This window comes from Oncorhynchus nerka, linkage group LG27 (genome assembly GCF_034236695.1).
Source record: "Oncorhynchus nerka isolate Pitt River linkage group LG27, Oner_Uvic_2.0, whole genome shotgun sequence".
Lineage (NCBI taxonomy): Eukaryota > Metazoa > Chordata > Actinopteri > Salmoniformes > Salmonidae > Oncorhynchus > Oncorhynchus nerka.
In genome coordinates, this window is record NC_088422.1 from 71,688,637 (window position 1) to 71,702,221 (window position 13,585).

General features: G+C 43.7%; 2 protein-coding genes across 4 annotated transcripts; one reads left to right on the plus strand and one right to left on the minus strand.

The window, feature by feature from the left end:
- Positions 1–896: 896 nt before the first annotated feature.
- cenpt (centromere protein T) lies at positions 897–8,169 on the minus strand. 3 transcript variants are annotated; one of them, XM_029639336.2, is made up of 15 exons: positions 7,616–7,718; positions 7,103–7,206; positions 6,793–6,922; positions 5,793–5,949; positions 5,538–5,631; positions 5,282–5,418; positions 4,510–4,570; positions 4,262–4,413; positions 3,135–4,033; positions 2,672–3,053; positions 2,116–2,460; positions 1,937–2,036; positions 1,669–1,836; positions 1,348–1,452; positions 897–1,237 (listed from the first exon to the last, which is right to left on the minus strand). In XM_029639336.2, exons 2-15 carry the CDS (start codon positions 7,189–7,191, stop codon positions 1,105–1,107), a joined length of 2,952 nt encoding a protein of 983 aa, XP_029495196.2. In that variant the 5' UTR covers positions 7,192–7,206; positions 7,616–7,718; the 3' UTR covers positions 897–1,104. The 3 variants fall into 3 exon arrangements, with proteins under 3 accessions (XP_029495196.2, XP_064868033.1, XP_064868032.1); XM_065011961.1 differs by lacking the exon at positions 7,616–7,718 and adding an exon at positions 8,064–8,169 and having other exon boundaries at positions 2,672–4,033; XM_065011960.1 differs by having other exon boundaries at positions 2,672–4,033.
- Positions 7,922–10,125, plus strand: LOC115112335 (THAP domain-containing protein 11-like). Its single transcript, XM_029639341.2, has one exon. The coding sequence runs from the start codon at positions 8,050–8,052 to the stop codon at positions 8,881–8,883; it is 834 nt and encodes a 277-aa protein (XP_029495201.1). The 5' UTR covers positions 7,922–8,049; the 3' UTR covers positions 8,884–10,125.
- Positions 10,126–13,585: the final 3,460 nt, after the last annotated feature.

The following is a 13,585-nucleotide window of genomic DNA, read 5'->3' on the forward strand; positions in this document are numbered from 1 at the left end:
GGAAAAGTTACAGTCCTAATGAACATTCTGTGAAAGTAAATCTGTCACATATGGGCTATTAACTAGAGCCCTTTAGCTAGCTAGGTTTCACATAAAATATATCTAATATAAATCAATTACGGTATCAAAGGCTTTAAAAATGTACTCAAATGTAGCTTACCGGAGACAAATCGCCAGGCGTTTAACTGGGCTGATGGACTCCCGGTAGTTGGTATCCTGCATTTGAGGGAAATTATAATATAGGCTCGCACAATTCATTTTTAGATGTCATCGAATAAAATATGTAAAGAAATTATGCAATCAAACTGTTTCTTATTATGGAATCCCACATTCTTTTTTACTGGATATGTGTGCAACAAACATGCAACATTCTACTACTTTCTGTCAAGTCTACGCATACAATTTGATGCATGCATTCGATTTACCACACATAACGTACTACAACTGCCTCTGCAACGCAATGCTGCAAGGCAAACGCAGCGATCCATTGGAAATGAATGTACTTCTGGTGTACCAAAACGCAATTTCACAATCAGTGTGTTCGAAGCATATTGTTTGAAAGCTGATCGTTAGCCAAGAACCGAACGGAAGCAATCAAGGCGAACGAAAATGGGCCTAACTGAATTTGTCCAATAGAAACGGTCGTTTGCATTTTTTGTTTGGAGAAAAACGGTTTGAAACATTATCTGCCTAATGATCACACCCCAAAGTTTGAATGATTGCTTTTTTATTCTGACTGTACTGTGATTAGCTGGGTCAATCGTGAAAACTACAATCTATAGTGCTTGTTGTATTGGTTGTCTTTCAGGATTCTCTGATGGAAGCAAAGGCACTCCTAACCTCAGGGTCTCCTTTGTCATCCAAAGGCCCTAACAAATGCCAGACCAGACTACTGATTAAATCAAATACATTTTATTGCAGTAATATTTGACAAATATAAACAAACAAAACAAAAGACGAAGCCATATTCAATCAAAAACACATTTACACCAGGTTACATGGTCTTGTCCTGGCTGTGTTTGAATGAGTGTCTACAAATAATAAATTAACAGCTGTTAATAGATATTCAATCAAATATACAACATCATTTTCACTATAGGCTGGTCATTTTCTCCTTGGTTTGGGAATGACGTAGTTACCACTTGTTGCCACAGGAATGAGGAGCTTCCGGGATTCCATTGGGAGATATTTCTCAATCAACACATTGACTGGCATGCTGTCAGTCACAAACCCCTGTCTGGAGAGAAAAACAGAGTTAGAGAAAGACGAATGCACGCACACACGACAAGGAGATTATAGTACATACTGTACACTTAAACACCTGACGAACCACAGCTATAAACAAACCTCCGCATCAGCAGCTCTACATCCTCTACCTCAATGGTCTTCCTCTTGGCGTGAGCAGCAAACATCTCCAAGTCATCAGCTAGTCGGTCAAAGTAGAGCTCCATTCTGGCAAGTAAATGTTACACATGCATTCATCCATCAATACATTTTCAGTAAGTAAGTCCTCTATCGTCACTAATACAAATAATTTAACATCAACGATAAAAGAACAGTTGTATTCTGATGTTTTCCTGTCTTTAAACAGATCGGTACATCACTAAATCACTTAATGTGCAGGTTAATGAACAAGCACTTTTCCCTAAGATGGACGTAGATTCTTACATCTCCTTTAGGACAGGGTAGACATCTGTAGACACCTTGGTCTTGGCAAAGTGTTTGAACACGCTCATGATGTAGCTCTTAGAGAGACCAGGATCCTTCTTGGCCGATCCAGTCCGCTTTCCCCTCACCGCGTTGGGCTTCACCGCAGCTGCAGCACCAGCCGAAACACTGAGGCCTCAAAAGACAACAGATTAGGTCACAAGCTTGCACACAAACTAGCACACAATACTACTACTAAAATGATTGCATGTGTTTGTGTGTGACTTGCCTTGGTTGAAGGTCTTTGAGAATAGTAGGTGTGGCCAGGGGGTCAATAGGCAGAGCATTCCTCTTCTCTCTGACAAATGCAGGTGTCTTCATGGACAGCTCTGTAGGAAAGAAGGGGTTAGTCATCACAACATATACGCACGCGCACACACACCTGAATACAGATTTTGTGGATCTAACCTTCACTCTGGATACCATCCCCCTCTTCCACATCATCCCAGTCCTCCTCATGGTCAGCTGGGCTCTGGGCAGTGATGGGGTGCAGGGATGAAATGCTACTATGAGGGGCATTGTTCTCCGGTACAAAGGTAATCTCTAAAGAAGGCATGGAGTTCTCCATCTCCTCATTTCCAAGGCTGGTGCCTGTTCTACTCAAACCTTCCAGCTCATCTTCCTGGGGCAACGGGGAGGGAGGGGCGCTGCCAAGGGTTACTGTGCGGGTGTGGGCGCTCTCACTAGCTCCCACCTCCAGCCCGCTGTGCCACTCACCAGCAGTGTCCCCCTCTGACCTTCTGCCTGCGCACCCTACAAAACACACACAAAGACATCAATAAAACAGTCTCACAAATATTAAATTAAATACAATAGAAAATAGAATAGACCCACTAAGATTATTTTTCAAACTTAAAAAAGACTGAACAGTCTTGTTGACAAGCAGTATTTGAGCCAAGTGGAATACTGTCCACATCAGCCAATGTCACATATTTCATTATCACATCATGCTCTCATTACCAACCTGAATCACCAGTCTCTGTAGGATGGAGCTCTGCTCCCATGCTCTTGTAGCCCCTCCCTCCTTCCATCACTCCAGCAACCTTGACACCACCCTCTGAGCAATAAGCTCTCCGACTGATGTGCATCGCGTTGTGTACTAAACTCTGTGATGTTAAGCCTTTTTCCACTACCTGTCTCCCTTCATCTGCTACATCTTCTGTCTGAGATTCAGTCATCTCCTCCTCCTCTCCTGTCGGAGACTCGGCTACCTCTCCTTCTGTCGGAGACTCGGCTACCTCTCCTTCTGTCGGAGACTCGGCTACCTCTCCTTCTGTCGGAGACTCGGCTACCTCTCCTTCTGACGGAGACTCGGCTACCTCTCCTTCTGACGGAGACTCGGCTACCTCTCCTTCTGTCGGAGACTCGGCTACCTCTCCTTCTGTCGGAGACTCGGCTACCTCTCCTTCTGTCGGAGACTCGGCTACCTCTCCTTCTGACGGAGACTCGGCTACCTCTCCTTCTGACGGAGACTCGGCTACCTCTCCTTCTGACGGAGACTCGGCTACCTCTCCTTCTGACGGAGACTCGGCTACCTCTCCTTCTGACGGAGACTCGGCTACCTCTCCTTCTGACGGAGACTCGGCTACCTCTCCTTCTGACGGAGACTCGGCTACCTCTCCTTCTGACGGAGACTCGGCTACCTCTCCTTCTGACGGAGACTCGGCTACCTCTCCTTCTGACGGAGACTCGGCTACCTCTCCTTCTGACGGAGACTCGGCTACCTCTCCTTCTGTCGGAGACTCGGCTACCTCTCCTTCTGTCGGAGACTCGGCTACCTCTCCTTCTGTCGGAGACTCGGCTACCTCTCCTTCTGTCGGAGACTCGGCTACTTCTCCTTCTGTCGGAGACTCGGCTACCTCTCCTTCTGTCGGAGACTCGGCTACCTCTCCTTCTGTTTGAGATTTAGCCAGCTCCTCATCTTCTCCTGTCCGGGAGTCAGCTACCTCTTCGGTCTGTGATTTGGACTCCTCCTGTCTCACCAAGGCCTCTCTCTGCCCAGCATCAACAGCCAAATCCTCTCCACCTTTGTTGTCTATTTCCATCGTGTACTCCTTTTGTTCCCCTACCACCTCCATATCTTTCTCCTCCTCATCCTTCATTCCTCCCATTTCTCGCTGGATCTGTGTGCCTATGATGGTGTCTTTGTCCTGGGTGGCGATAGTGAAGGTTGTTGCTGTGTCATCAGGCGGGGCGTAGAGCTCTGTTTTGCTGGTGATGATGTCATGGGTGATGTCAGGAGCGGTGAGGTCACTCAGTCCCAAGGTGAACCCCTCAGAACGAACAGTCTCACTGAGACCCTGCTGATCCTCCCTAACACTCAGCTCTGAAAAACAGGGAGAGGGAGGTGGGCGTGGGAAGAGAAAAAAAAAGAGGTGGAAGTACTAGGTTTAAGTTTGACTCTTCACACAAAATGTAGTCTTACATAAGAGTCTCAATCTCATATTGTTCCCGATAATTTAAGTGCATATCATACAATATAATACACCGAACAAAAGACAAGCAGAGATATAAGGGGGAAGAAATTATATAGGATACAGAGGAAAGGGCTTACTAGGGTCTCCACCCATTGCCGCCTGTCGATTCCGTAGGGCCTCGTCAAACTCGTCAAGGCAAATTTTTTTACGATTTGCTACCTTCCTTTGAAATCTCCTTTTCTCAGTCCGAATGTCCACAAAGGGTGTTTTCAGAGAGAAGGTGATAGAGCTAGAAAATATGAGAAAACAGCCTCATTTACATTTCTGACATTCAATACTGAAATTCAATGAGAGAGCAAAAGCTTTCCAATTTGCAGCTCTTTACCTTGGAGAGGCAGAAGACAGGGATGAGAGGTCTTTTTCTGTTGCACTGCCACCTTCTCCATCTGCAAACAAGGAATCCACAAACATAAAATTCTATCAGGAAGTGAATACATCCATCATCAGACTCCTAACCAACAGGCTCCGAGACAGCTTCTACCCCAAAGTCATAATACTTCTAAATATCCATAAGGCAACTAAATAGTTAGTCCGTGTAACCATTAATTATCTGCATTGATCCTTTCTTGCACTGACTTTATGCACTCACAATACTATATACAGACACACACTCTCACATAAAGCCCACACACATCATGTTACTCTTATTATTATCTATTATGATGCCAAGTCACTTACCCTGCCTTCGTGTACATACAGTATCTACTTCAAATACCTCATACCCCTGCACATTGATCTGGTACTGGTACTCCCTGTATATAGCTCCATTCTTGTGTATTTTATTCCTCTTGTGTTACTATTTGTATTATTATTTTTTAACTCTGCATCGTTGGGAAGGTCTCGTAAGCAAACATTTAATGGAAAAGTCTACACCCATTGTATTTGCCGAAAAATACAATTTAATTTAAACTTGAACCCATGAAAAGTGAGATTTTCAGTGGGTCAAAATGAGAGGAAGAGAAAATCTCTTCTCATATAGAGCAGATAACCAGTATGTTTAATCACACCCTGTAGCATGTTCAGAACATGCTCCAGTTATAGATGTCACACAAACTTAACCATGCGCACACACTGTACAGTGCCGACCATGACCTTACCTTCATGTTCAAGCTGCCTGTTGAATGCTGTTATGTTGAGACTCCGACATGGTCGCTTCCTGCTTAGTCCCTTCACCGTATTTGACAGGTTTACTGTGGTGGTCATGTCAGGGAGATCCAACTCAGACAGCCCTGTACTAGGAGGCACAAACAAAAACAAGGTGTGAACGCACAAACACATCACCACACCAATAATGCAGAGGGCTGTGTGTCCTGAGTGCACCTCTGAGGATATCGTCCTTGTCTGTCAGCATACCTTGGGCGGTTGCTGTGAAGACTGGAGTTTGTGGAGGGCAGCTCTGGCTCCTTCCTGACTGGCCGGTCCTGAACCAGAAGGGATGTCTCCGGCTCTGACCAATCAGAGAGGAGACAGAAAAGAAACAAAAACAAAGACCACTGAACAACGGGCCATAATGTGCCCATGATGAGCATATAATAAAACATACATCTTACCGCTAGTCAATAATTAAAACACTGACCCACACACTCTCACTATGATGACAACACTCACCTGTCTGCAGGATCCCCCTGAGTAGGTATCTAGGTGTGATGTCATCGTCATAGAGAAGTGAGGCTGTGGCTGGTGCAGGCGTGTTTATCTTCCCGACTCCCTCTGATACAGCCCACCTCTTACTGGGTGGCTCTGGCAGGGAAGACCTGGAAGTGCTCTGTAAGAGAAAATACAAAAATGCTGATGAACTCAACACAAGCTTTGTTTAAAACAGTTGCCCAACACAGACAAACGGACAGAAAGACAGATCTTCAAAGTAATGCCGGGCGGACACTACACAACTTTAAAATCCTAACATCCCTGAGCCTCTCACATTAAATGACCGTCTTTCCTATAGTTGTCTTACCAACATAGTGCTGCGCAAACAAACGAGGGGAGGTCACGCACGACAACATTCTTCATTTGGGCTTGAGGATTCTCTATACCATGCGGTCTTGACAAAGATGTGATTTCATAGCTAGAACGAGCTGTGTCTCAAAGCAGCCTCAAACGTTATCAGTCAGACATTCATTCTTGCCATACAGAGTTGAAATATCTAGACAATACATTTTTAATTAAAATACATTGTGTGTAAAGAGCTTGTCAGAGCTGTAACGATTTGACACTTTAGCAAGTACAAACACATACTAGTAGTAATCATCGCTCCTGCTCGAGAGTACACATTCTGGGTGATGTGATACAAAGTCATCATCTCACTGGCTATTGCTGATCACCGTTCTCAAATCTTGTCATTACACATGTCACACTACAACAGCATTGCAGATTTTGTGTAGATAAAATCAAACACCTTTAAAAATATTGGGACGTCTGGGACTGCTCAAAGACAGGATCGGTAGCCCTCTGATTACATCTCTGACCCGCTCACATTAAACAAGCGTAGCTGATGGCCGCTCACCCAGAGTAGGCAAGGACATGGGGATTTTGTCTCCGATCTCAAAACCTTGTCTGGGACAGCTAAAATTGGGGCCAAAATCACAGTGTACACCCAGTTTAACCTGACCTCACGAAGCTTCTTTTTGATGCTCTGTTTGAGGGCCTCCTGTGGGGTAAGGGCCCCAACATCACTCCTCCTTAGTCTGATACTATATCTGACTCTGGACCCAGGGGACTGGAACTGAGCCTGGGAGGCACTAGAGAGGACATAACACACATGGCTTATTCCATTAAAATGTTAACATTTATCTGGAGATATCACAGTTGACAAGAGAAGGCCTGTCAACCTAACAGTAGACAACCGCTAGCCAAAGCAAGTTTAGTTGATCGATAGTAGTAGGTACTGTGGGTGACACTTTTCGACAGTGTTGATTTACCTGCGGGTAATTGGGGACCTGGAGGACTCCGTTTGAATTACATTTTGCAGGAGAATTCGAGCAGACAGGTCCTCATCTACAGAATTCATGGCATAACGTTCAGTCTGTCGAAACAGAAGAAGTCAACGTCTTATCGATATTCTGGAAATAATTGACATGCTGTCAGTTTCAATTAGTTAGCTAACTCACTACCGGCTTAGTACTTGCTAGCTAACATTAATGCAAATAAACACATAACTTACTACTTCTGAAAGTAAGTAAGTGGGGCGACTAAAGCGTTAAAGTTAACTACGCTAACGTAACAGGTTAACCTAGCTAGCTAGCTATCCAAACTAAGCTAAAGTTAAATTTATCATACTGACTGACACAATCAAGGAATTCTACCGAGTCGTGTTCACGATACGTTAGATTCGTGTCGCCTCTATGTGTAAAAACAACGTTTTGATGTGCTATTTTATGATACTACGAAAAATTATATATACAATAAAAAAAAACTTGCTAGTTAGTGTTTACCTTTAGCGGATGGCTCCCGCGTTTAAAATGTAAGTGAAAACTCGCGAGATGAGAATTTGGGGAAGCAGAAAAGCTATTCGGGATTCATTATGGGACTTGTAGTTTATTTAGGTTCTTAGTTCTGATACACGATTGCTTGGAAAACAGTAATAATGGATACAATAGTTAAACATCTATCAAAATAATACACTTATGAGATATTATACACAAATACGTCTAAAACTATATTAATTGTGCGCAACACTAAACAAAATGTAATCTTTTTGGGGCTGCCTGCTTAGGACACAAAACAGGAAGTTGTAAGCATTGTGGGACGTGTAGTTCCGCTTCGAGGCCGATGGGCTTGATAATAACGCGAGGAAGAACGAAACAAAAATAAATTAGATAAAACTTCAATAGAATAACAAGTTTATCAGATTTTCATTGGAATAAATATGCCTGGATTCACCTGCTGTGTCCCTGGCTGCTACAACAACTCTCATCGGGACAGAGAGCTGCGGTTCTACACATTTCCAAAGGATACCACGCAAAGGGAAATTTGGCTCAAGAACATCTCCCGGGCCGGGGTGAGCGGCTGTTTTAGTACCTTCCAACCCACTACTGGACACCGCGTCTGTAGCGTACACTTTCCCGGTGGCAGAAAGACCTATACCGTTCGAGTACCGACGCTCTTCCCGCTGAGAGGAGTGAATGAACGCAAGAATCGAAGGGGCAGGAACAGGAAAGCGTCTGCGGCGGCTCCTGTTACAGCCCCCAGTCCAGGTAGTATTGTCATCACAAACGTTGTTTCGACAGCCCCAGGTGCCGCTGAGACCGCTCAGAGCGATGCAGTCACCGACACAGCTACTACTGATGGCCCTATCGTGGTGCAGATCGGCCCAGACGGCGAATACCTCGGATCTGTAAATCCAGCCGCGCAGGGTGACGGGTCCTGTTTTACTGCAGTCGTCTCCAGCTCCACTGACCTGGCTGGGGGCGACGATCCCCCTGCAGATGCCGCGGCCGCTGCCCAGCAGCAGACTGTGCAGTACTACAGCGTTGTCAGCAACCCGCTGGACCACGCGTACTCGCTGACCACCGGGACCACCTCGGCCGAACTACTTCGGAAGCTGAACGAGCAGCGGGACATCATTGCACTCATGGAAGTGAAGATGAAGGAGATGAAGGCAACCATCCGCCAGCTGCGCGTAACCGAGGCCAAGCTACAGGAGGAGGTGCGAGAGCGGGACCGTTTGCTCTCGGCAGGAGCAGCGGTAAAGAAAATGTGACCATCATTTCCACCCAAAGGATGGATAGCTAAAGACCGTCGCGACCTAAGACTTTAACGTGAGATGAAGGGGGTCCGTGGAGAGCAGAGCAAACCCTCTTTTTTTACGAAAGCGATGACAATTTATTTTCAATAGAAGAGATTTTTGGTCTACTCATGCTATTTTTGGCTAGCTAGTTGATAGTAAGAATCCCATAGTTGCCTATAAAACATTGCCCAATTTAGTCCACCCGTGTGTTTGCTAAGTGCAAGCAGCCTTTTAGGGGAGTGTAAAAACATTGGCCAATACATTCTTGTGGATTGCCTGGCTGCAACTCTGTAGCCTACTTTCGACAGAACAGGGGGTTGGGGGAATTATTAGGCCATTTTTCTGGTTGTTGAGCTGTTTGTATGTCAGTGTCTGCAGTTGAATTCTCATTGCAGTATATTAAACACCAGCTTTTCAGCTCAGAGGCCATCCTCCAAAACAAGGTTGCTTTGTGACTCTAGCTGTGGGAAGATGTGTTGGGTATCATAAAAGTATGTGTGCTTATGAGGTGCCTATTTCCACAAGAGACCTGTCTTGATCCATGGCTCTCTGGTTGCAAGGCTTTTACACCACCTAAAGGTTCACTGTGACTGTGTGTCTCAACCTTCTCCCAAATAGTTTGATACAGTATCTGTAGTTGCCACTCTCGTATGGATATTATGTTAACCTCTGACTGTTGAACTTTGACCTGACAGCAATGACTGTTCTGAAACTTAAACCATAACCATTTGAAGTAAATTTAATTTTGAAATAATATATCCTGAGTTGTTTCTTTATCTGTTTAAATTGATGCATGAGTGTAATTCTTGGTGCAGTGATCAAATCATGCAGTTGATGTCTATCATTTCTATTCCCCTTTTCAATTGAAACAGACTTTCTCTTAGAGAAATTCACTTACCGTGAACATCAAAGGGATCTAGAATCATGACTTAATCTTATCTTGATTATAAGAAATGTGTTGGACATTCCTAATATTTTTCATAGTCAACTTACACACAGCACTGGCACACACACGTACCCCCCCCCCCCCCAGACATGCCACTAGGGGTCACAGTCCCCAGGTCCAGAACAAATTCAAGTAAATGTACAGCATTATACAGAGCCATGAGTGCATGGAACTCCCTTCCATCTTATATAGCGTGAGTGAACATCAAACCTGTTTTCAAAAAACAAATAAAGCAACACCTGATGGCACAATGCCTATCCCCCATGTGACCTACTTGTTGTGTGTTTGTACTGACATTCATGTGTAACTGATAGATATACACACACTACATGTTAATGTTTTTAACTGTAAATTATAAAGTCTTTTGTCTGTAATGTATTTTTCGTTAAGCGTCGGACCCCAGTAAGACTAGCTGTCGCCATTGGCGTCTACTAAATGGGGATCCTAATAAATTAAATGACTAGCTCACATTAAAGAATATCTGGTATGGGGAGTTAATTTTCAAAATTAAGTTTGAATCCTCTCACCAGACCTGCTGCACTATACAGAGACTGTAGATGGCACTACACTACAGCTTGGACATCAATATCACTGGACTTTCCCTCCCCATTCTGTCTGTCAAGTGTGCATCCCTATAGATCACCTTTTCTCTATCTTTCTCCCTTGGCGGATCATGGTCCACTATCTTACCTTCCTCTGTTATATGGGACCTTATGCATTCTTACCCCTGTCCTTAGCATCAGTAAACTGTATTATTATTTTATTTTATTTTGTTGTAGATTCTATCTATTAGTGAGTGACTTGTCTTTAGCAAACAGTCATTAAAATCCATTTATCATAGTTAAATAAAGGTTAAATAAAAACCTTTTTTTCAAAGAGCGAGATGTGATTAGCATTGCAATGTAGGGGGCAATGTAGGGGGGCAGATTTTCATGCGAATATTCTAAAATACGCATAAAAACAAAACGCGCATTTTCCCACGATAGATGTTTCCATCAAATTAATTTGTCGCTGATAAAAGGCGGTGCGTGATGACGTAATACACGTAAAAATACCCTTTGAGGTATTAAAATAAAAAAGAGAAGTTAAGTAGGTTTCCACCGCATTTTCAACTCAAATGATGGTTTTATCACAAACTATGTTGCGTTATATAGTGAGTGTGCACACTCTTGGAACGTGCGCTTTAGCGGTGTTAGCTAGAGCTCACGTATAGCCTACATAGTGAGATTATTATTATGGACGAAAGAGCGAGATTATTTTTATTTGTCAAATGGCAGCCAAACATCGATGATCATGTCACCATAACAAGACCCTCGATATTTATTGGAAAGGAGCAGCAAGCTCATCACCTTGCACTTTCACCACCCTGTGAAATTCATCATAATTGATTTAATCTGTAGTCTAATAAACTGCATGGTTTCCCAAATCGTAGTTGGAGGACTACACAAGTCATCGCGTGACTCCCAAATTTACTTCGATATGATGGTTATTGTATCAATATTCGCGCATAAAAGCGTTTCCATCGACATATCTCGCATAATTCATTTTACCGACACAAAAAGATCCCATTACGTCTAGCGTATTGAGTTTTGTCAACATTTGGAATGTTTTCATCTGGCTCGTCATGAAATGTTTTATCCTACATGTACTTTACTAGCATAAAAAGGTTTAATGGAAACCTCCTTCATTTGTATGGATTAAAAAGCACTGGACAGTCAAAAACACCGAGGGATGTCAAATTATAACAGTGTAGATTAAGGAAAGGAGACGAGGAGGCCCAGTAAGAGTATTGATATGCACCCTCAATCTTCTGACCACACCACTCTGAGGCTCCACTGCTGGTTAGCAAAGGGTTTGTCAGAGGGCTAACCCCTCACATGAAAACTCAGAGCGGTTTCCCAGGGTAGGTAACCTGTATGTGTGTATGTTTGTTAGACAGTGTGTAAATTGTGTCTGTGTGAATATTCTGTGTACATTGCATTGCTAGTTATTTTGGAGTTTAAAGATCATCGATGTGTGTAAACTGGATGACTCACTATGCAGTTTGTGTATATATATATGTACATTTGTCATATGTTTCCCACCGAAAGAATGTACCTTTTCAGCTGACATGGGTACAGGAAGTATATGTGTGACAGAGAGAGAGCGAGAGAGAGAGAGATGAATGGAGAGAGGGGGGTTCCTAATCCTAATCTGGATTTATTCTCTACCCCAGGTCCCAGTAGAGTTATGTAATGACTTAATCTAGGCCTGTCAATCAAATTTACACAACTCTCTCTCCCTTTCCCTATCCCCTCTTTCTCTCGCTCTCCCCCACTCTCTCTCTCTCTCGCGCTTTCACCACACAGTATCTGCGTAGCGTAGCCACTCATGTCTAATCATTTCACTGTCTCTTCCTTAGTGCCTTATATAATATGAATCAAATTCCCTAAAACAATGTGCATGACTCCGCTGCCTCTCCTATCATGGTACTTTCAAGAGGAAACCCTATGTCATTAAAGAGTATTACAAGATTAAAGTATAACACTGTGTTTTGACGTGAATGTCTGTGAATTATATATTTTTTACAAAACAAACAATTCATGAAATCCTCTATCAAACAATCCCATGCCAAAGCTCTCAGTAGTCATCGCGTGACTTGTGTAAGTGACCACATTGCCATGCATTGTTCCAAGTGGATTTGCCTCTATTTGTAAGGATTTACATTTGGTTTTGTGGCACATTTCTTCCTTTGGTTATGTTAAGCCTGTTTAACCTTGTTTGCCCATGTTGATTTCGTTAGCCTGTGTGCACTCTGGTGCTATATATTCTACTGTCTTTGCCTTTCATTGTTAACCATTGTTCTTCTCTATTCTCTGAACAACCATAGAGATAAAGCACATACACTTTATCTGACCATAGTGTCCCTACTTCTTAATCTACCTAATCCGACCCTCAAATCTATATGAAGATGCCATCCATTGAACTGTGGGATATTAAACAGCAGTGTGACGATCGTGGCTCTCAGCTTCCTGCCATGCTGAGACCCTTATTCTGCAATCAGATAGTCAGGGATATTGTGTATAGGACCTAATCTCAATCCCTGCTTCCAGTTGTCATTCTGATGGGACACACACACACACACACACACTCAGGGGCATAGCAGGTATCTCCAGAGGCAGTCAGATTATTCAGAAGCTAATGGTTGTATTAAACCGCAGATTACTGTTGAGATATCGTTCCTCCCATGTGTGACTGTCTACAGATGTGAAACAGGACTTATCTACTAATGCACCCAGCGCCAGCCATCTGGGGGGCATGGAGGGTGGAACAGGGGGCATACAGTGGGAAGTGGGTTGTTAAAACTGTCTGTAACTGTCTATAATCCAAAGGCTCAACCAGGTAGGGCTGTCATTAGATGGTGGGCAGAGGGAAACTCCATATATGATCTGTGTGTGGGTAACTAATGTTGCCTGAACCCTGCCCCCCTGTCCTCTGGGAGCTGAGTGTCCCAGAGGATCCTGTGATTCCGAGCTCGTCTCTCCCAGGTGGGCTGGATTCTCTAATCCTCACTGGGATCTCATCCATCTGCCCGCTTCTTCCCAAAAATCGGATTATTTAACCCAGCACAGCCAACCTTACCGTCCTAGAAAACAAGACATAGTCCCACACAGGCAGAAACTGTGAAAATACACTGTATACAGTATATGTGTGTGGGGGTGGATAGGACAGATTTACTGAGTAATCTCA

Excerpts from the sequence above, each read along its gene's own strand:
- cenpt (XM_065011961.1), bottom strand. The coding sequence starts at position 7,191 with ATGAATTCTGTAGATGAGGACCTGTCTGCTCGAATTCTCCTGCAAAAT. Across the intron at positions 5,950-6,792 it reads TCAAAAAGAAGCTTCGTGAG|AGCACTTCCAGGTCTTCCCT; the intron begins GTCAGGTTAAAC and ends TTTCTCTTACAG. Across the intron at positions 5,632-5,792 it reads CAGGGGGATCCTGCAGACAG|AGCCGGAGACATCCCTTCTG; the intron begins GTGAGTGTTGTC and ends CTGATTGGTCAG.
- LOC115112335 (XM_029639341.2), top strand. The coding sequence starts at position 8,050 with ATGCCTGGATTCACCTGCTGTGTCCCTGGCTGCTACAACAACTCTCAT.